This window comes from Drosophila montana, unplaced genomic scaffold (assembly GCF_035044405.1).
Source record: "Drosophila montana isolate Dmon_TW-CO22-7 unplaced genomic scaffold, ASM3504440v1 contig_3122_1, whole genome shotgun sequence".
Lineage (NCBI taxonomy): Eukaryota > Metazoa > Arthropoda > Insecta > Diptera > Drosophilidae > Drosophila > Drosophila montana.
The window spans coordinates 153,500-177,559 of NW_026998001.1; the positions used below are offsets into that span (position 1 = coordinate 153,500).

At 39.3% G+C, this 24,060-nt stretch overlaps 2 protein-coding genes across 15 annotated transcripts in view; both read left to right on the forward strand.

Annotated features, from left to right (window-relative positions):
• Positions 1-1,128, forward strand: part of LOC135430950 (uncharacterized) — a 37,404-nt gene extending 36,276 nt beyond the window's left edge. For both annotated transcript variants that reach the window (XM_064685789.1, XM_064685790.1), the window contains one exon: positions 26-1,128. In XM_064685789.1, coding sequence (XP_064541859.1) covers positions 26-994 — 969 coding nt within the window. In that variant the 3' untranslated portion in view covers positions 995-1,128. The remainder of the gene's footprint in view (positions 1-25) is intronic.
• A 553-nt stretch (positions 1,129-1,681) lies between these two features.
• Ziz (dedicator of cytokinesis protein Ziz) overlaps positions 1,682-24,060 on the forward strand; it is a 32,020-nt gene continuing 9,641 nt past the window's right edge. For 8 of the 13 annotated variants that reach the window (XR_010436717.1, XR_010436718.1, XM_064685818.1 and 5 more), the window contains exons 1-6: positions 1,682-2,506; positions 19,292-19,408; positions 20,727-21,247; positions 21,304-21,607; positions 21,670-23,124; positions 23,525-23,860. Coding sequence is in view for 9 of the 13 variants with exons in the window: in XM_064685818.1 (XP_064541888.1) it covers positions 2,411-2,506; positions 19,292-19,408; positions 20,727-21,247; positions 21,304-21,607; positions 21,670-23,124; positions 23,525-23,860 (2,829 nt within the window). In the remaining 4 variants the exon portion in view is untranslated. The remainder of the gene's footprint in view (positions 2,507-19,291; positions 19,409-20,726; positions 21,248-21,303; positions 21,608-21,669; positions 23,125-23,524; positions 23,861-24,060) is intronic. The other 5 variants (XR_010436715.1, XR_010436716.1, XM_064685817.1 and 2 more) reach the window with 1 other exon arrangement.

Genomic DNA, 24,060 nt, shown 5'->3' on the forward strand with positions numbered 1-24,060 from the left:
TCTCTCTCTATCTCTCTTCTTACAGATGTCTCGTTATCGCTTGTTGACACAGCTGCCCAGGCTCGTGCTGCTGCTGGTCGCACTGCAGCCAATCCAAGCTGAGCCGGCAGGCTACCACTACGATCGCCCTGGCACGGCTCCATCGGCGCCCAGCGGGCCCGACACGTCCATCTATACGGGCCATCATTTTGCGCCGCTGCCCACGGTGCAGCCGCTGCCGCCGGTGCCGGCGCTGCCGCCGCTGCCCACAGCGCATGTGCCCATTCCCAGGAGTCGGCCGCAGCCCACCGGCAGCATTCTAAGCCGTTATCTGCCGGCGCAGCCAGCTGCTCCGATTGTGAGCAGCTACTCGTCACCGTCCTTTGGCTCGCCGCAGTCCTCCATCAGCTACCATGGTCAGGCGGGGCATTTTGGACAGCAGTCGGCGCCGCAATTGCTGCAGCAGCCCATCCATGTGCCCAGTGCTCCGGCTGCTGCACAGCCGCTGCGCATTCCGTATGGCAAGCAGGCGCTCTTCGCGCCGGGCGAGTCGTATGTGGCCAATGGACGCCAGCTGAAGCAGTACGCGGTCATCGAGATTATCGACAACGACATCAACGACAATCCGGCGCCGTTCCTCAGCTCCGGCTTCTTCGATCGCTATCGGGCGCATTTGGGTGCCACCGGCACCGGCGCCACGGGCAGCGGCCTCCAGCTGGACTCGCGCGCCAATGCCTTGATCCTGGAGCAGCAGGCGCTGAGCCTGCAGCCGCGTTCGCAGAACCAGAATCAGGGTCAGACCGATGCCATTGCCTTGGGCTCCGGTGGCCTGGGCTATATTCGTCTGCCCAATGGCAATGTGTATCTGGGCTCCGGCTCTCTGGGCTATATCAGTGGCCAGCAGCGTGTCGCCTCCGTTCTGGATGCACGCACCCGGTCCGAGTCCACCTCGGATGCGCTGCACTTCGGTCACGGACCGTTGGGTGGTGCGGATAACTTTTTGAGATTTAAATGAGAATTTATAAATTGTTTATTGTATATATTTAAATAAAACAAAACAATTTTATTGTGTAGTTTTTAAGCTTCTTTAAATATCACTTTACACATAATTGCAAGCATTTTGTATGTTATCCTATGCGCACCGCTGAATGTTCACAAAATAAATGCATTGAAAATGGATAAAGAGATGTGTTTTTATTAAATTTACTGCTTGGGAATAGTTTTGTTTCGCAGCTGCTACTGAATCAACTTAATCTGCAAATAACGAACAACAAATTGATTTGAACAGATTCAAATATTCATTCTGCGCGCCTTTAAGTTTTGCAGTTTTCAACACTGGCTTATCGATATATCAGCTCAGCTAAACAACAGTGTCATTTTGAGTTTAACAGAACTTCATTTTCTGCGTAGTTAATCTCAATTTACACGACCAATTGCTTGTCGGGTAAAAACTAATAATGAAAGGCAGTCTCCTGCTTTTTAGTAAAATAAATTTTAACATAGCAAAAATCACGTTCCACTTTTGAATACAATGGTAACAGCTGTTATTTGAACCCGCGAACGAAACAGCTGATGTCCAGACCTGCCAACCTATTACTCGCACAACATGTTGCTAAAGTGCTTGTAATACACATGTTGCTTTGCAACATTTTCTATCGATATACTCGACACACACATACTATCGACTTGGGCTAGGTGGAAGTATTCTTCTTCGAAATTCGTGCGGTGCGGTTGTGCGCGTCGGATTAAAAGGCCAAATGAGCGTTTTACCAATTTTTTAAAACACCAAACACGCGCAACACTGCAGACTTCGCGAAACACGCTAAAAGCAAAAGTGAACAGCAAAACACGGTTAATACAATTTCGACAAGACGCGCAAAGCTGTTCACCAGTTTTTGTAAAACAGCTGCAAATAAGTTCAACTAAGTGAAACAAATAGTTTCGAAAAAAAAAACAGTTGGATGCTGTGTAAAAAGCAACAAAACGAAGACAATAATCTCGTATATGCGTCTTATGCTGTGTCTGTGTGCGCCCTAAAAGTGTGCGATTGTATGCGTGTGCGTGTGTGGTCCAGTTTTGTGTATAACAAAAAGATTTTTGCGCTGGGTGTCCTTTGAAGGTGCTACAAAGGTTGTATATGTATTGTGCAAAAGCTGAGCTGCAGCAGCGTCAGCGCAGGATAACGCATTAGTCATCAGCAAATACAGCAGCAGAGCAGCGGGCAGCGCAGCCAGCGCATCCTGTCTGTTAGTGCCGGTTCGCACACAAACAAAAAAAAAGCAATAAAAACAACAAAAAAAGCTTCAGCACTAACAGCAACAACAACAACAACGACAACAACTTGTTCTCCATGCATCGTTTAACCCCTGCGTGCGTGTAACAGCAACAACAACAACAACAACCAAAAGAACGCAGGCAAAAGGAATTGAGAATGGAGCGTAAATTCACGCGCGGCTTGAATAAGCCGGGCATGGCCGCACAGCTGAGAGAGAGCGTCTCTCAGGTGGTGCGTGAGAGCGCCGTTTTGGTAAGTTGACTTTTTCAGTTTTTTTTGCCGTTTGTTGTTACTGCATTTGCATTGGTTTCCCTTCGTGTTTTGTTCCCTATTTTCTAGCCTTGGTGCCTCTATGCTGTGGGTGTGTCCCGTTGCATGTCAGCCCATTGCCGTTGTTATTGTTGTTGTTGTATGCAGTTAAAATAATAGCTGTAAATTTATACGATTATTTTGTATACATTTTTCGAGCAGTCTTCAATGTTTTATTTGTTCCTTCACATTCCATGTTCGCTTTCCGCTCGTGTTGCAATGCATCGTATTTTTGTCAGTTTTGGCCAGTGCTGCCAAACTTTTCAGTTGCAAAAAAAGCTAGTTTCAAGAGGAAATGATTTACAATAAAAAACTTAATTTTGTATTAAAAATTTTTAAAAATATGTTTAATATTTACTTATGTTACAATCTCATCTAATTTTGTGAATAGTTAAGGTTCAAAAGTATTGATAGTTTTACTTTAAAAGGCTAAATTTTATGGTAAGCATTTGGCAACACTGGTTTTGGCAAACATCCAAAATGTTTGACTTCTGCGTTGTCCAATCATATTTCTCGTTCTCTCTCTCTCTATCTCTCTCTGTGTCTCGCAGCTAAACAAATTTTTCGGCACATTTTTAATTTTATTTGATGACGTTTGTGAAATGCTTTGCAAGTCAAATTAAGCTGAAAACCAATGTTGCATAAGCAACAACAACTGAAATAGCAACAACTGACAAGGGAGGGCCCTACAGACACGTTGACTTCTCAACTTGTTCTTGTCATCGCAAGTTTACTCAGTTGTTGTTGTTCTCTCTCTCCCTCTCTCTCTCTCTCTCTCTAATAATAATCTTAGGGGGCTAGCAGCTGCCAAGGCCGTGAGATTTGAAATACCGCAACTTCCAGTTTTGTTTACATACAAGTTTGAAAAAAAAAAATAATGATAATGATGTGTTTGCCTTAAACAGCACAGTAAAGCTTCCCTAAAGGGAACACTCAGCAAGAACCAACAAAAATGCACTTTGTAATAAATTACATATATAAGAAGAATCTCCATTTATATGGCTATAATATAGTGTACCATAATGCATACTGGGCTCAACTCTGATGGGCTTGCTTTTATGACTGGTAATGACGTTTTTATTGCCAATTGGAATCCGTTTTAAAGATTTCAACATGAACAAATGACCATTTCTTTCATTTCTGTAAATTGGTTAGTTTTTGCAACAAGTTTACTTTGACTATTGTAGCTTTAATTAATCACCTTCCAATTCTTTAGTTAATTTTGTTAATTCAATGACTGATTAGCTCGTTGACACATACAAATCGAATATATTCCGTTGCAGTCTTCGTTTTTGCAGCGAGGCTTTCTATACGTGTATTAGATGGAAAAAAAACCTTTTAAGTTGGGATTGAAAAATAATACTGTAAATAATAACAAGCCAAACCTTAACACAAGTAGATTCATTTGTTATCTACGAGACGCACCTTTAACAAGTTTCAATGTTTTGAAATATATTTAATAAGTAAACAAAGCGGAACTTAAGTACTCCACCGAACTCTGTGTCATCCACATTTTGTTAATAGACAACAGAAATTCCGTAGCTCGAAATATGTCAGAGTTTAAGCCAATGAACTGTTGTCTAACTACACTGAACCCCAAAATTAAGAAAAGGTTAAATACGCTGCGAGTGTCAACATATTTAATTAATACGATTATGAGCATGGACCTGGATGGGGTTGGAGATTGGGCCTTGTGCAGCAGATAAGATAATGTTAACTAAGGCAAATGCTTTATTTTGTTTTGCCAAATTCAAATTTGGGCCAGTAGACAAGAGGCTAAAGTGAAATTTTGCACAAAAGCGGCAACAATTTGCGGCCATTCGCTGTGCAAGACCCGTAACAAGCTGAAAGATACGGCTCCGTCAACTTTTAACTACATATTTCGGTCATATAGCTATTATTAAATGTATATATTTAATATGCACTGTTTTAAAACAGATAATGAGTATATTAGCTGAGTGTCAGAGCCCAGAAAATAGTTTATGATCATGTCTAATATTGATCTAATACTCACATATTCGCTGTCAAACAACTTCAACGATTTTAAATCATTTTCTTTTTTTTTTATTTAAATTTTTCTGCGGCCTGATTGACTGGAAATTGATTTATAAGTACATACGATATTTGTGCTCTGGTATCTGTAGGCACTCTCACTTGCCGCATTATTACACACTAATTCAATTAGTAAGGGGGCAGAGAAAATGAGGGAGGGAGAGAGGGGAGGTGTGTGCCCACCCACAACATGGATCGCTTGGAGCACACTCTAATTGGAATTGAAGCACGCCCAATGTTGCCTCCCATAATAATAATATGATTTTGTGTGCTGCGGGCCAAGTAATGTAATTAGTGGAACAGTTAGCAGCCGTCACACGTGGACCATGATGCAGCAGCATTCAAATCCGAAATGAAGTCACGCCCCGAACCCGCAGATACGCCACATATTTGCTTTTATTATTCACACCCTCTCACACAGTTCCACAACTAATGATATCGAAACACATTGGCATCAAGCGATCATTGCACATTACTCATGACTAAAAATATTTATGCATTGCCCAATTTATATGATTTTGCCTTAAGAAAATTTGTTTTAAATAAACAAAATCTTTAAAACTACAACATAATATCGAGTAATACCTTAAAAATATAATACTTAAAATCAATATTTAGTGATATTATAGAAATGGGAAAAGGTATTAAAGAATGCTGATAACTTGTTCTGCGTAGTTCTCGAGATCTACCAGTTTATACAGATGAACATGTTCACAAATTATACATGTTTCTATAAAAAAAAGATAATGTATCTCCTAAAAATGGAAAAGCTGTAGCTTTAAGGTTATGTGCTGAGAAAAAAGCTTTGATATATAAGTTCTTACAGCATGTACAAATATATCATATTATAAAATTTTCTTTAAATTAAAGATAATGTAAGCCCTAAACTCAGTTAGAAAAGTTAGCTTTGGGAATGTGCTGGGAAAAAACTATAGAAACTTTTAAGCAACTAAAAAACTTGAATTCCTTTACATGAATTTGTATGCAGAAACTCTTACAGCTTGTACATATTTATCATAAAGCACTTAGTGCATTAAATTATACCTCCCCATTGCACTTACGAGCCATGAGTCCCTACTGCAGATGCCTGTTTTTCATTAAAATACTTGCGCTTTGCTGCTTATTGTTCTCATGTGTACACACACACACACACATACTCACACACACACTGAGTGATTAACTTTACTGAAAAGCAAAATCTTGTAAGCCGCCACTGCGTCTAAGCTTTTAAATAAGTCACGACTCTGGGGTCTAGAATTTGTTTAGCAAGCACGCGATAAGGCCGAGAACTTGTAATTTTTTAGATTAAAATAAACGAACATTTCTGATAACGCGACAGTTGTAGAATTTTGTTTAAATTGTTTAGTTGAACAGAGAATTTTGCAATTTTAAAACTGCTGTGAGAAATGAGCCCGAAATCGCAAATATTGCTCGAATATGCACTAATCATTACTTCAGTCTTTACAAAATCAACTTTTAAAACTAATCAAGTACATATATCGCTTTTGGATACTTCATTTCTTTCAATCCCATGTTTGCCTTTATAAATCACATTTATTTCTTGAAAATTTGCAGCTTTGATTTATGATAAGCTGTGCTTCGTGTTCCTTGTTTGTTTTGCCCACCTTTGGGCATGACTTCATCTCTCGATTATGTTGAGCACAGACAACATGCATTATAAGCAGGGTACCATAAAAGCACAATATAAAAATTAAAAAAAAAACATCACCTGGCTCAAAATATCGCGTCAGATACTTGAGTGTTAAACGAGTATTCGTAGAGTTGTGCACATACATATGTATATGTATGTATACATTAGTACTTAAATACGCAAATCAAATTAACATCTAGCCTATATACACATAATTTTGTATGTAGAACTTTTATTGGCGGCATTTGTTATGAAATAATTTCAATTTATTTTATATTTCTCTGTTTATTCGCATGCTACAGTTTCTAGTTTTTCTCTGCTCAAATATATTTTTGGGTATGAACATGTATTTGCCTAAGTGCTTCCTCTATTTAATTGTTTCATACTTGCGCTCGCACTCGTATTACCCATTTTGTCTGATTGTTTTCGAAAGTGACGCTTCACGTGTTGAGCGCTTTTGTCACGGCTCAACTGCTTGGGGTCTGTTTGCCTATACCCTGTACTTAGTTGCTGCAAAGGGTGGATTCCATTTGGGTACTATGATTGCGAAGTAAAGTTAAGTTACGAGTTAATTATATTTCTGTTTACTTGAAATGTATCTATTATATTTATTTATGTATCTATAACATTTAGGATTTGTTTAGTTAAAAAATGCAAATATTAAAACTTTTTTGAAAGCTTGCTGAGGACCTTACTGAAGCATAAAACAATTACTATAAATTCCAAGTTAATTGATTACTAAAATAAAATGCAATTTTAATACGTTTTTTAATAGGTTTCTTTAAAGATTTCTTAATATGTTTTAGTTTAATAACAATTAATAACTTAATAGGTTTTTTTGAATCAAGGTAAACAAAAATTGAATCGAAAAAAACAACAACTTTCGCGGAAAGCAACTTAACTTATTTTTAGTTTTTTTTTTTTGACATTTAATGGGCCCAAATAAATATGAATTTATATATCTTCTTTTATTTCCATTAAGTAGCACTTTCCAAATCCATTTAGTCTTCTGCTGATTTTATTTCTCAATTTTAATAACTAAAACGTGAGGATTATTTCCATTTTTCCTATTCTGATTCCAACTCCTTCCGTTTAGAGGGCACAAATACTTATATATGAAATCAAATATTTCAAATTTAATAAGTTACACTTAAATACATTTTACTATAATTTTATTTTTTAGAGTTCTTGCAGATATCGTTTTGCTAAAATAATTTAGACTAAACTCTAGGCAAATATGTATGGCACTTTAAAAGCTTAATTTCTTAGCTTATAAAAATGTTCTCCCTTTTCGCCAAGTATCAAAAACATTAAATATATAAAACTTAAATCATTTATAATAGGGCAACAAAGCGTCGATGCGTTCTGAAAAATTATGCTTATTTGTTTTCCTCTCTATATTTTATTGCTTTAAAGGTAGACGTGTATTCTTTGTTATTTGTTTGCTGTATTTTTCATGCTGTTCAGTTGTTCGGCGTAGTTTACCCGAGCGGAAGCATCGCCTCTGAACTTTTGACGTTTACCTGTATGCATGTGTGTCTGTGTGTGTTTGCGATTTAATGAGCGCTACATATACCTGATTTTGTTTACCTGACTCATATGTATGTGTAAACTAAGTATTAACATCAGAAAATTGTGTATATATTTCGATGTATATTTAATATATCATGCATACCTTTGTACATTTTCATGTGTATATCCCAGGCTCATCGCATTTGTATAAATATATATTGTTACTGCAACTATTTAATCATTGTTCAAGCAGTTCCTGCCATACTAACAGCTTGTACTGATCCAAGCCTATCGTTACTTTTCTCTATCATTTTAGATATACTGCCCTGGAAGCTATCAGCGCAGTCTCTCCATTTTGGTAAAGCACATTGATATAACAATTGCCAACCTTTTAGCCCACATAAAACTCTTCATAATATGCACTGAACATGTATAGAAACTAACCACAACGAAGGCTGACCTGAATTTCTTGCACATGATGTCAAAGGTTTTATTGATTCTCTTGAGTACGACCTTCACTTGTCTAACTGAGGAACACAGCTCATCCAACAGCTGAGTTCCTGAATGATTAATTCATGCATGTCATGCATAATTTAAGTGTAATTTAATGTGCCTCTGATAATCTCAGCTCATAACTTTCAGGCACTTTCCATGCACACATAAGTCATGCGATTATTATTTACCTAACTTTCCATATTCGAAACCATTTAAAGCTGTTTTCATGATGTTGTTGTATCTATGTAAATGCACAAGATGCAGCTTTATCTGAATTTATTTTGCCGCCCGCCTTTTGAGGCGAACCGACTACCAGTCGTGCTAATATTGACATTGAAAATGGTGTCTAGTGGAAAAACTCGAAACCCAAGACCAGGCCCGAACCCGAAGCCGAGAGCCGTTCCTACGCTGAGAATGAGTCAAGTTTTTGGCTTTTCTATTTCTATTTCTATTCCATTTTGATGGAAGAGGAAAAGTGAAAAAACTAATAACTGCAGGTGCAATCAGTTTTATGGTTTGTGAGTTTTCTTTTTGTTGACTCATGGCCATTGAATGCTCCATTTGGGCCGCAAATTGCCGAGGCGAGAGACCTTCACACAATTGATGCTAATAAAATAAATTGTTAATAATACACGCTCTTACTATAGTTGCAAAATTTGCCGGAATTGACACAATTGCCGGCACCGGCAAACCAAAGCGAAAGACAGACAAACAAAAATAAATAAATTAAATGTATCCCACATTTCGTGTTTCTATAGCAAAAATGTTGTGCGCAAAAAGCCAAAAAACTTCTCACACATTGTTTTTTTGCATTTGTCTTGCTTAGATTTTGGGAATTTTTGTTCGCATTTCCACACAAAAGAAAAAATATTCTACAAAAATAAAACAATATTTTTGCGGCTTTGTATTGGCCGCCTCACTTGACCCACAATAAAAACATTTCTGCGAATTCGACGCGCTGCGAATTTATAAAAATTAATGGCATCTTAATTTATGATCTTGCCTCCGATTTTCCGCACTGATAAATAATGCGATAAACAAACAATTCTCTAGATCTTATTTAAATTGTGTGCACCCACAAGTGAAAGAACAACAACAGGCACCGCGGAAGGTGTTAAAACCAAATGTTTGACTCGTGTCTGCAAAATGTAACTTTGTAAAGCTGTAAAGCTGTAAGAGAAACTCCAGATACGATCGAACGTACGACCAGGTGAAAGGTGCGAATATTGCAGCTGTTATATGCTTAATAATCAAAGAGCTGTTTAGGGTTTTCAAAATGCCTGTCTGCCGTTCTCTATTACAACTCAAAGATTTACAATGATGGGGCGAATTTAAAAAGATGTTTGCAACTTATATGATTCTTTGTGCACAAGACTTGGACAGACAGAAATATAAGAGCGCTTTTGGCGATATTTTTTCATAATATTTATAAAATACTAATCAATTTACAGACTTTATTTGGTTTTGCGAAAAATTGAATGAGTAAATAAATATTGGTTTTAACTCAAAATAGAAATAGTAATATACAAAATCTCGTTTCTTCATCTATCTCATTATTAAGGATAATATAATCGATAAATGTCCACAATATTTTACATCTTATTTTTTTGTTAATAATCAAACTTTTTCCTATCAGTCAGTTAATGTCACAAAAATACAGCTTAAGATGGGATCTTTCTCTGGCGATTTTTCTGAAATGCTAAATTTTATCTATATTTCGTACAAACATATAAAATAACAATATATTTATATATATATACATATGTATAAAAATTTGTTATAACTAGACAAACAAATATATTTTTGGATTAACTTCGAAATAAATAGAATTGTTAACAATCTATTACAAGGTTTTCCCAATTAGTCGAGTAATTTAATGTCACAATATTACATCTTAAGCAAAGATCTTTCTCTGAAGAGTTTATTAATAGTGCTTAAATTTTGTTTTGAGTAGCCTGGGTAATTCGTGTAATTGGGGCAGTAGGGCCTTCAACTTTCTATAAGAGCCCTAAAAACGCACACAGACAGAAAAGATTCTGTGATAAATCAGACGAGTTAAGGTCGCTGACATGTCGCATTGTTAGTCGTGTGTCCACATACCCTTTTTAAGCATTTGCGACAATAACAAAAATACAAAAAAAGCAGAATGCGAATGCGAATGAAATCCACGACAGATCCAAACTCTGACTTCAGCGCAGAGAGACAAAGCGTGTATTGTATGAAGCTCCATACGGAAGCGAGTTAACTATTTTTTTTTTTGTTTTTCAGTTTTTTATTTTAGCTTAGTAACTGTGTCAACTCGAGACTCGAGACACACAACAAACGATGTCGATTCTAATGTGCCATACCGAATACTGAATATTTGCCAACTAACTTTGCAGATATACATATGCATATGTATATATAGATAGATGTGTACACGGGCTGGTGTATAAATTTCTATAGAAAATGCTAACAATTTGCTCACACCCGCACCGACTAGTCGCACACCCTGCCCGAGCGCACCCACCGCCCGTAAATGTGAATGACATTTGCACAAATATTGGCAATTGGGGAAAATGTTGACGATAGTCGTAAAAATGATTGTTGCGCATCTGAGAAAATGCATTTCAATTTTACGATGCGACATTATTTCACTGCACATGTTTTTTTAATGATAGATGCGCAAATAGAGGGCTACCCCAGAGAGTAGATTGCGGGGGAGGGGCTGTTAGTTTGCATAGAGAGCCTGTAAACAAGTTAAATGAGAAAAAGTTAAATTGATGTTGAAGTTGATGCTGTTGAGGAGAGGGAGGCTGATGGGTGGAAGATGAGCGACTGCAGCTTGTTTGCTTATTATGCAATAGAGTAAAGTGCAAAAGTAACAACAACAATTACGCTGAGAGACAGTTGTCAACAAGAAAAAGCAACAACAACAACAACAATTTCTGTCAACATAGTAAAAAAAAATGAAGTCGCAGACGTTTGCAAATAACAAAAGTGCGAGATGCGCAAAGCGAAAGGGTAGTTGCTGTGGAGGAGGAGGAGGAGCTCTATGTGCAGAGGGCGATGGCACCTAAACAGTTTATAGATTGGTTAATGGGGCGTGGCACTGTGTGTGCGCGTCTGGAGATACAATTTGCATTACACATTTTTCATATGAAAGCTCAATAGTTTAATGGTTGATTGAAAGTTCGTAAAGTTAGACTAAGAAAAAACTTTCTTTCGTTATAGTATCAGGATCTTCTTTACAATGTAAAAACAGAAAATTTTCTTTTCTCTTTCTCTCTCTTTCTTTCTTACCTTGAACACAGCAATCGCTCAAAGATTAGAACTTTGAGACGATTCCAATCGGCAATCCAATATCCATTCAATATCCCATTATATATCTGTGAAAGCAATATTATAAACACTTGAATACTTTGAAAATATTCTAATGAAATGTTATGTAAATAAACGAACTCAAACTAAGACTTTTGACTTTGTTTACTCTCCGAACTTCAACTAAAGTCATTCAATTGTAATATTTGTATCTGCAAATGCCATGACTAAATCAGAACTAATTTCTGTTTAAGTTCAAGCTCAAATATTCCATTTGTTATATATTATTAATTTTTCAACTTACAACTCCGCTAATTAAATACTGAAACATAACATTGTAGCAGATATTACGAATTGAAATAAAATTTGCAAACCGAAACCTGTAAAACCTGTTTAATTTATTAACAGTGAATGTGCTTATTCAGTCGTAACTACAAGTACATCCATACTTAGATTGCAAGAAAATACTTACACGATTCGTCGTGTTCAATTGTGAGCATCAGAGAAAGCTTTTCAAATATTTGTTACTCTTTACCTACAATCGTACTATATCAAAACAGTTTAATCAAGCGTGTAAAGTTGTATTGGATACAAACAAAATTACAATGTTCCTATTCTCTGTACAAAATGAATATTTAAACAGCTGCCTTTTAGGCCTAAAGTATTTAGTACTTCACTAATATTAACAGTTGAATACCTTCTAAGTAGCCTAATGAGAAAAGTCACCTGTCAGTCTCACCTTTCAAGGTCAAATGCTACACTTAACTCATTTACTTTGTACTTCCCGCCTGCCCACCTTGGCAACTTTTGCTACATATTTTGAAAAAAAGGTATTTTTTTTTTTGCCCTGCGGCACTTGCTCAACCGCTTTTGCTGACCGGCTAAAAGACAACAACTGTAGCAACAACAACAATCCATTTGAGAGCTGCACACAGAGGTGGGGGGGTCAGCCTTGAGGACAACTTCAAAGCGGGCAAAAATAAACAACGCATGGCAAAGCAAGTGCAGTGAAGAGGAAAATGCGCACAAAATGTGGAAAAAAGTTCCCACGCGACAAAAGTGCAAAAGCTAAGCGTATAAAAAAAAACAACTAAGACAACAATAATAGCACGTAAAGTTTTTCAATTCTTGGTCATGTGCAACAGCAAAAATTAACTTTAAAAAACCAGTAGGAAAGCTCTAGTTAAGAAAACACGACTAAGATATACACTGTATCCGAATCTCAAGTAGGTCAACGCAAAAATAATCTGCACACGACGGGAATCACTTTTTAACACGGGAGTCACCATATACAATATCGCTTTCTTAACACCCATGTGAAAAACTGTTTTCTTTTGCCCATCATAACTTTGCCTAGACTATACTTAAACTTTCGCCTAAGAGATAAATTAGCGATAGATAAGCAAACATTAAATACATTTGTATAACTTTAATACACACATTTTCACACATTCTAGAGGGTATAGGAAAATAATTAAACACATTTCAAAGCACTTGAAACCGTTTCGAAGAAAGTAAAAGAAAAGCAAACACAACGATATGAAAAAAAAAACATTTTTGGAGTAAAAAGCGTATATGACAAACATTGTTAAAAGAATATTGCGACGTCTTCAGTCTTCACTCGTAATTGCCCCCATCTACAATTTAATGAACGTTGTGCTTGGCGTCTGCTTGGGAAAGTTGACAGTTTCAGTGCAGGAAAATTGGGTGCGTATGTGTGTGTGCGTGTGTGTTTAGACACACACACAGACACGTGTTTAAATACAGAGAAGCGGCTACTTTCTAAAAAGTACTTAGCACTTTCAATTGTCTAAGCGCAGCCATAAATAGTTGTAAAACAACAGACAAGAACCTGTCAGCGCCTGTCGACTATACTAATTATGGTCAAGACACCAAAAGCCGCTTTTCTTTTGCAAAGTGTGAAATAAGCGTTAATTAAGCAGATGGCCAAAATTAAATGTCTCCCATTAATTGCTCAATTGTCGACAGTCGTTCGAGAGTTGAATAAACCGCTTAAGCTGCTGCAGCTTGAACTTTTCCAACTGCCGCAGACGTCGGAGTCGACTACGACACACCCACCCATAATCTGCTGGAGTTGCCATTTTGGTGGCCCGAAAACAAGTTTCAAGAACCCAAATGCCGCTCAAGACTCTCAAGCTGATCTTTAAGCCTACACTAGGCTACAAAATATAAATTGAACTTATTATACAAATGGAGTTTTTATAAAACATCCGATTCTTGTTCTTGTAGATCTGTGTGATCTGATAGAACTGTGTAATAAAATACATTTTACTCCACATTAAAATTGATAAATTGATTTTCCATGAATTAAGAAAATTTGTATCCAAAAATATAGTTTAAAAAATATAATCAGAATTATTATTGAAAATGTTGAAAGTATTAACTGCTTTGTCACCCTAATACAGTATTTAACTTGTTAAAATTCCCAAAAATAATCTTTGTATAGAAAATATAGATCAAAAGTCAAGCCTTATCTCAAACTGTCAAATATAACAGATCTCTTTAATGCTGGGGTGCTTATTAGTTTTAATTTGTTGCTTCTCAAAGTCAAATCGAAGATAATTCTAAAGTACATTTTTATTAATCCTTAATCTATTTGATTTGTCTGAACAACTATTTAGATATTATAGAGTACAGCATCTTGTTAGCTAGTGCCATCATAATAGCACATTATGCAATCGAATGAAAGTCTTGCGGCACTTTTACCCACTTGAGTATTGCGTCATGTGATGCGATTAGTGCATTATAATATGTGTGTATATAATGCCATGGTTATTGGCATTATACGAAATGATTTAAATGAGCTGCAGTTGCTCGACATCGTCGGATAGCATTGTGCGCAAATGGACAAAAAGCCGTCTAATGAATGCCTCGAAAATGTCGAACGTGTTTGGCGCTTGAATTGAGCGCCTAATGATAAACTTCCTGATTTGTGGATTCGCGCATGTAAATTTGTTTACAAATCATCGAGCAATTTGTATTGAGATTTAAGACTTAAGACTGGGTGAAATTTTTTGCCAAGTTACAAAAGCTTACAAATCAATAGAATTGTTGAGCAGCTTAGAAAGTCCAAGCTTTATAAATGCGATTGTCAAAGTTATTCGAGAGACTTTTAAAAGCACAGCTGGAATTTGCCGCTTTTGATTACGATATCACATGGTCAACAACAGCAGCGACAAGTGGTCAAATTCCAGCCCAATATTTGCTGACTCGACGTCACATTTAAAATTACGGCCAAAGTTAAAGTCCAGCTTAGACGTTTTCAGTTACACTCACATATTTCTGACGATTCGGAGTTGCGAGTTCATTGAACCAAAACCTGCCCTGATGATGACCAAAACAAAGCCGACGCGCCTTTTGGGGCCTTTTCCGCTGCTGCGTCACTTGGGAAACCGGCCCCGGTGACAGCCACATAAAAAATGAAACTTTATACAAAAAAAAAAAATAATACAAAATTAACCAAGTACACACACGGACAAACCCAAGCGCTTGATATGATGACATTGCTATGCAAAGCATTTTTTATCAGCGCAAAATTGCGCCCTTTTTATGGCTCAAGTTCACATGCAAATTCTCAGCTCTTGTTGGCAATATTTCTTTTTATTTATAAGTATAAAAATAATTATACAATAATATGAATGAGAACAGCTGCAACAGGAAATAGCGCGTGCATTGCTTTCAAGAATTTGCACATTTATCCAACGGATACAGCTAAAAAGCCATAGAAAACCTTGTATATGCACATATATATTATATTATATATATACATGAGGCATTATATTATACATTCCTAATCAGCTGAAAAACTTAGTCATGTTTTGTTTAGTCACAAATTTCAAGAACTCTCTTGGTGGAACTCAATATGTTTTAAACTTAATTTTTTGTCAATATTATTTCTTTTATCAATTTTGAAAATTCAAATGGACTTCTAGCTACTCAAGCATATTTGCTTTCTATAGAATTTATGCCCTGGGTAACTAACCGTATGCTCCATTTATCGCATCGACAAACCGCCAGTCAAATAATTTCAAAACTCAATGTCTGGTTAACATGACGACCAGTTAATTGCGGAATGGTAAAAAAGCGTAGCTTGTTTGTCAACTCCGGTTAGTAATAATGACCTGATTTGCTTTTGTTGATTTGTTTTGCTTAAATTGAACATGTTTTTACAGCAAGTGTCGGTAAATAAATGTCAACATAAATATCACAAACAGAAAGAAACCTATTTATCTCTCTCTCTCTCTATATATATATATATTATATCAGACATAGGCACATGTAATTAAAAAATATAAAAATATATATTTATTAATATTATACAACATAATATATAATATATAATCCATCTTTCCCTTTGCTATAAAAAGTCTGCAAAAGGTCTTAAAAGTTGAAAAACACTAAGTGGTTTTATAGTGAACCCATTCAATAAAAACTTTCGCATCAATAAAAACATTTGTTTTCTGTTTTTGATTTTTGTAAACTACAAGCTTTTGGTTTATATCTGGCAATATGGGAGAGCTGGACATCATTTGGTGGTTTCAGTGTGGGTCAAAAGTTCGCCAGACGCAGCAAACTAAATTTAGTCAAAACTTTTCCATAGACCCCGTAATGCAAATCACTTTCGGGCGGATTGCCGAAGCAGACCACTTCAATGGTTTCCAATTCACTTCAAAGCGAAACAAAAAATACAATTTCCCCTCCCCAGATTTTCGCCCGCTCTTTTGTGTTGCTCATTTAAGCGGCTCAAGATCTTTTTATATGAAAAGGCGGCTGCATTGTTGCAATTTAAATTGATTGGCGGCTGCGGGAGTTGGGGGAAAAGCAGCCCGGCAATAAGGGGTTGATCTACTCAAGTGACATTGTGGGGCTGCACTCATAGACATTGACATGGCCAGGGCAGGCGACTTGCTACGCTTGCCATATCGAAATCAAGGGGCGCCCCTTCCGGCCCGGTCATTGCCATTGCCATAGCGGTCGAACATTAACCATAACCAGCGACAAGTAGCCCGCCGCATGCCACTTGGCTGCTGCTGCTGCTGCTGCTGCACTGCAATTGCATGGCCAGGCATACGAAATCATCACGTTTCGTGGTGGCGCCTCAAACCCAGCCCAACGGCTGATGATAGCGTTTGCTTTCTGTTGATGATGATGACGATGATGATGATAATGATAATGATGCCTTCTGCTCAGGTTTCACGCCTTGCCAGGCAGCTGGACCAGTGGCTGTAGCTGTTGTGGTTGGCCGTTGCGGTTATTATTGCCTGCCAGTTTCTTATTTTACAACAAATTTGCGTGTTGGGCTGTGTATCTAGATCCGCCGATAGATTGCGCCCATCTGGTATTGACTGATATGAACAAGTTTCTTGGCTCGCTGGCATTTGAGCAACGCCCATGGCTTTTGGCATCCTCTGCTCAAATGTAGCTGTCGTATGCGTAACCAGCTCAAAGAGAGCTCGCTGTACGATTTCTTCGACAAATTTCTCTTAGAAATCTTCCTTTTCTTAAATTAACGTAATAGAAATTATAATGCTTCAGCTACATGCAAGTAAAGTTGTTATTCTATTTCTTATACCTTGTGAGCTAACAATATAAATGAATAGATAAATTGTACTATTCATATGCAAATATTGTTCCTCTATAAGGTGTGATAACTACTATTATTAACTGCTTAGTTAATAATAATAACGATTCAGCTGATATAAATGATACGTTGACAGTTGAAGATGATGATAACTTTAACAAGAACATTGAACTATGATTCTTGAGAGTAATTATTTTTAGTTTAAAGAAAACGTCATTGAATATTTAAATCTTTAAATATGGCTTCTTCAATAGATTTTAATAATTCGAGCAGTAGCATAAGCCTTCACAGAAATTAATGTTTGAAAGGATCTAGCTTAGTCAACCTATCGTCTAATAAATATTCCTAATACTGTTACCTCTTTTTAAGACCACGTGTTTACTTGTATTTCACATCCTGTACAGTAAAATGCATTTAGTATTGCTGAGCTGTAAAATAGGTATATTTGTATGCACTTTAAAATAAAAATAAAACAAAAAAACTGCCTTGTTTCAACGTATGAATTACTTAGCAGGCCAGTCTGTACCTAGTACGCCTTAAAGCAAGTTCACCCATTCTTCGTCGTATTTTTTACAGGGTATATACCATATTTACTCGCTGGCAATCTGTTGTTCAACTTGCGCGTTTAAGTTTGGCTGCCCAATTGATTTGGTAATTGCTTTGCGTAACGCGCGATGCACTTGTCGCCGCCGCTGGCTCAGGCATTTGCGAGGGGGCTTAATTACGCAAGTGACGACGTGGACGGAGACAATTTGCATGCAGTGTGTGTACAAGAAGATAAAGAGAGGGGGAAGGGGAGGGGGGGGGGGGTGTTTGAGTGAAGGAGAGAGCAGATGCGACTTGAGCCTATGAAGTAAATGCTTTCCACATGTGACAGGCCATCAGTGCGACCAGGCGACAAGTGCATTGACATTGAAGCCTACAGGCTGCGCTGCCTATAAGCAACCCGATGCAACGGGCTGGCTTATAGACTGGTTGGCAGCTAGCGGGCCTGGCTGGAAGAGTTGCTAAAGCTAGTCAATAAACGAGTTGTTATAAATGCGAAATTAAAAGCACAAAATGACTTTTATCATATGCAAATTCTTTAAATTTATGCTCGATTTATAAAGCTTTTTATAGCTAAATGCCTGGCATTTAGTTTTTGTTCATTTTGGATTGTATAAAACTTAAATAATTTTCGCAGATTTCACTAAACTCTGACCATAAATTTGGTTAACTACTGGAAAACAGCGATTTCGATTTCTTCCCTATTGAATCTTTTCGTCTTATGAATAGCACAAAAAACATGCGTATGATTTAATAATAAAACTTAGTTTCACTTATAGCAAAAGCTTACCTCTGACCTAAGACAATCGCGTTTAGGTAAATAGCCTGTTCGCAGCCCAACCCCTTTTAATGATTGCCACAACCTTTGACAAACCTTTCCTTATTGTTGCACATCTACGCAGTTATCACACGTTGCTCCCATTACCCTCATTAAATGAAAAACGAGCCAAGCCCAGGCTCAGGGTTCACGTCAAATGAAAAGCGACACCGGAAATGACACTTTAACCTTTCAGCCTGGCGCCATGTCATAAAGGGTTGGGTCACTTAATATCCCCTGCTGCCCACTTGTCAGCCGTCTGCAGGCGCACCTCCATGGTGTCATCGCGACCAAAATCTGAAACTCAAGAGCGCAAAAATAAATCTGTTAAATTGGCTGCGGGGCATTGCAAAATGCCAAATGCGTGAACAAAATAGATTTGTTTATGCCAACGGCTCGGCCCACGCCGACATGGAACATATCATTAGAAGTTGCACCCGCGGCCAGACACAACAATATTGAACAGTGGACGGCAAACGGAGACGTCGACATCCGCTATGTAATGCGGTCAAGGTCCAAACATTTCCAGAGTAGGGGCCAGGGAGGGTTGTAGGCTGTAGGAAAAGTATCCAAAAATTTATGGCGTGCCCAAATTCAATAAATTCGAAACTGGAAATGGGGCTGCGGTATGGACATGGGTATTTGGTTATTGGGGGAGAAATGTATTTATAAACGCGCTTTTGCTTTTACAAGTGGCACACATAAATTAGCAAATATCTAACCAAAATATCGTCTCACCCTCTCTACTTGCAGAGCAAGCCACTCGTCGTGGAGCCGATCGACTTTGAAGCCTTTATAGCCAAAAATAAAACACTCATACAAAATGATCCGCAGCGGGAGCTGCTTATCTATCCAGCGGACGATGTCTCGGTAAGTTTCGTGGTAAAAGCCTAAAAGCCAGAACAAATAATTTATTCATTTCAATTGGTATTCACAAAACTTTTACTTTCAATCGACCCGGAATTAAATGCAGCGTCATAAATCAGCGAGTAGCACAACTGAGCTGTATAATACTCACATATGTGCATTATAAGCTTTGTGGTGCTACTTTTGAGTAAAGGAATTCAGTAAGGTGGATCTAAAGATTAGACCCATTTAGAGCTCCTCTTATTTATATTTAAATCATGTTTAAACAGTAAAGAGCATTACGTGGAACTCAAGCTTTTACCTTATTAATTTCATTCCTGATTAAAATAGTTTGCAATATTAAGAAAATGTAATTATTATTGTAATTAATACAGTTTACTCAAAGCAGAATAACATAGCCGAAGGCCATAAATACATATAGGACGGCAAATAGGTCAGGCTTATATTTTTATACTGTATCATGCTGTAATATTATCACAATACCCTGTACCCATTAAAAATGGGTAAAAATTGGTATATTAGTGTTATGTACATGTGTGTAGGATTATTTCATATTTTGAATATCTCCCCCCGAAAGTATGAAACAATAAACTCATTTTCTAAGTTTATATCCATGTATTTAGTATCTAAGCACATTTGAATTTCATTTAATGCCCTTAAAATTTTATGAAGACAAGACAACAAATATAGAAATTATTTAACATTAAATTTCCAATAATGTGGTGCATTCAGATGAAGCAGCTGAATATGTTCGCAAAGAATCATCTATAAATAGGACTTCATTTTTTGTTTTTTAAGAATTTAAGGCGTACAGGGGATTATGCAGTCGAGCACTCCCGACTATAGTGCTCTTACGTATTTTGTCTTGAAATGAGTAATGCACGAAGGCGACATCTCCGACAATATAAAGTATACATATTACTGCCTGTCAATAAAACCATGCCTTACTTTTACAATTTGCGATTTCTTTACCTAACTCAGCAATACAAGCGTCAATATTTTAGTTGCATATCCACAAAACCGTAAACCAAGCTTCTAAAAGGGTATTAAATGTTCGATGCGCCGAAGATAGTGCCATTTCTTGTTTAGAATAGAAATGGCTTTGCATTTATTATGACGTATAATATGGTAATGCGATATTTGCATTTGCGACTTAATTAATATAAACCAATTCTGCTTTGATATTAATAGACTAGTTTTGTTAGTTTCTGATGGGGAATAGGTTAGGAATGTATTCAAGACCTTGACAAGGTCTTCTTTATTACCTTACAGTTTTTGTGATGTATTCATTGATTGCAACTGCGTGACATATTTATTGCAGGAGATTGTTATGCCGCGCAAGCAGCGCACCAATGTCAAATCTGTGGCGGATAGGTTTGAGCCACCCAATGAGGCAATCGTGTGTCCACTGCATGGCTCCGTGGTGCTGGGCAGCAATGGTCACAGTCAGGTGAGCCGGCAGAGCAGCCTGCAGTCGAATGGCAGCCTCCACAATGGGCACAGCAGCAACACCAGCCTGTCCAACGGCAATGGTCAATTGTCGCGCAAGAGCTCACAGTGCTCCAATGGCTCGGCGAGTCGAAAGACATCCCAGGAGTCCTCCTATGAATCGGCGTTGTCCTCCACAACATTGCGTTCGCATTTGGCGCAGCCCGAGGAGGTGGATGAGTATGCGGATGAGGAGACAGCAGCTGGCGAAGATGCGACAGACGCAACTACGCTGGGCTCGCGTGCCGAGTGCACGCGCTTCACACGCCAAGCGCTGTACACGTATCGTGCCAAGAATCATCTCATCCACTACAAATACAGTGCCTATGGTGGCAACTGTCACGATCTGCCCAGGTGAGTGTCTTTGTAGTTCAATGGAATTTCCTTGCTGACTGACTCCATGTTGATAGCACATCACCCGCTGAAGAGCTACTGGAGGAGCTGTACGAAATCGATGCCGATCAGGATCGCATTGATGAACAAATGACGCGCTCCCAGGCGGATACGATTACCAAGCAGGGTTATCTATTGAAGGGGCCCGATTCGGCATCGGATCGCATGTTCGCCAACATTGGCAACAAGTCGTTTAAGCGTCGCTATTGCTATCTGCGCCAGGAGATCGATGGCACCTACATGCTCGAATTGCACAAGGATGAGAAACAGGGCGAGGCCAAGGCCACCATTGTCATGGATTTTTGCACAGAGGTAGTGCAGGTGAGTACCATATATCAGCTCCAGTCAACCTGATCTCAACCAATTCAAATTTTTCTGCACAGAATCCCAAACGTGGTCGCTTCTGTTTTGAGCTGCGCATGACAGCTGGCCACAAATCCTTTACCCTGGCCGCTGAGAACGAACAGGACTTTAAGGATTGGCTAACAAAACTATCCTCGGTGCTGGCACAGAACAAGGCGCAGGAGGAGAAGCGCAATGCATCGCTGGAACGCCAGCCGGCTGCCAATGCGACGCTCACGCCGCAGCTGCAGCCGCTGGCCATGGAGCCGCCCACGTTTGGCACACTCAAGGGTCTGGATCAATCACTGCATCCGCAGCTGATGAAATACGGACGCGAGACGGATCACTCGATAGCGCAGGCGCGTCGCGAGCAGCGCCGCCGCCTCTTCGCCTGCTATCAGAGCCCCGGCAAGGCTGTGACCAATGATAATGTGGAGCAATATCGCGAGCACTTTGGCACACGCATCCTGCTCACCTGTCAATCCTTGCGCTTTCGACTGCAGTGCCAGCCAGCTGATTTGGCGGATGGTGCAGGCGGCGAACAGTTGTGTCAGGTGGAGCCCTACATTACAAGTTTGGCGCTGTACGATGCCAAGGCCGGCCGCAAGCTCAGCGAGAGCTTCTACTTCAACATCAACGAGCCGGCGGCAGCTCAGATGCTGCCCAATACCCCAGTGCCCGCCTCTGTGGCGGCCTGTGGCATACCCAGGCGTGCGGAGAGCGATGAGCGCAATGCCGCCCAGGCGCCACATTCACTATTTGATGGCGTCTCCTCAGAGCTGTTGCGCTGTCCGCGCCAGCAGTTCCAGCAGCTGCGCCAGTGCATGTTGTCGGTGAGTGCGCCGCATGCGGACATCTATTTGGTGCTGCGCATTGAGAAGGTGCTGCAAAGCAGCATTGCCCAGGCGGCCGAGCCGTATCTAAAGGCCGCACGTGATGCCAAGCTGGGACAGAAGGTGCACAAGGCGGCCAAGAGCTGTGCCCAGCACATTGGACACTATCGCCAGCCATTTGCCTGGGCCGCCCGACCTCTGTTCAAGGCCTATAGTCATGAGCTGGACGTCGAGTCGCAGTGCATATTCGAGTTCAATACCATCTATCGCCAGGAGCTGGCCAAGCTGCGCGATGAGGAGCTGCTCAAGCTGCTGGCCGACTACCGCAAGCCGGAGAAGCTCAGCAAGCTGAACATCATACCGGGCTATATGCGGCTGCAGGTGCAGCTGCTGGACCAGACGGCCCCGTGTGGCTTGAGCAAATCCCTGGCGCCCTTGTCCACTTTCAGTGCCTCCGCCAAGCAGCCGCTCACCCTGGAACTCTCCGAGTTTCAGAGCCAATCTGAGCGCGATGCGTATCCCTATACCAATTTCTGTAATCATCTCTATGTGTATCCCCTGAGCCTGCAGTTCGATAGCCAAAAGTTGTTCTCACGCGCTCGGAACATCACAGTCGTCGTCGAGCTGAGAGATGGCGATGGCGAGTACAGTAAACCCCTGAAGGTAATCTAATCCTTACTAATACATTATCAGAAATAAAATAGTGCCTACAATTTCAAGAGCTTTGCCACTTTTCCTTTTTCAAATCGCTTTTTTCCGATTTTAAATTGGTTGTCTTTGGGCAAGTGAAATGAAAAGTAATTGGAATCTGAACATTTGAATTAAATCACGTATAGAGGGTTTAAATTTATATTATGTATTATATTATTATATTATATTATTCACCAGTACAGATAAACAATAATTGAATCTGAACTGTAAGCCAGAATTTTAAGTAATTCACGTATCTGAGACAAATAAATTGTCTCCATGGTCATTTTATTTCAATTTTTCTGTTATTTTTCTAACTCTTTCAAACTTTTCTTTGCAAACTTTCACTTATGCCTTTTTCTCTGGTTTGCAGTGTATTTACGGGCGACCGGGTCAGGATTTGTTGGTCTCGCAGATTGCCTGCCCGGTGCTGCATCATAATGTGACGCCCACTTGGTACGAGGAGATTAAACTGCGCCTGCCGCTGGGTCTCTTTCCGGAGCATCATTTGCTCTTCTCCTTCTATCACGTGTCGTGTAATCTGAGCAAGAAACGGGATGCACATGCGTCGTTCGAGACGCCCATTGGCTATGCCTGGCTGCCGTTGCTGCAGAAGAATCGCATCTGCCTGGAGGAGCAGCTGTTGCCCGTGGCTGCAACGCTGCCCGTGGGCTATCTGTCGATCCAGCCGCTGGGCTGGGGAAAGGGGGTAAGTTTTTGCTGCTGCCGCTGCTATTGTCGCTGCCTGCTGCCGATCATCGACTCATGCATCGTTTTGTGTTTTTTGATCCACATCCACATACCTTGCTGCTTGCCTAACCAAAAACCCGCTCTCTGTGTTCTCTTTTCCGCACATTCTCTTCATGCACCGCATCCGCCAACCGCATCCGTTACTCCACCCCTCCCTAT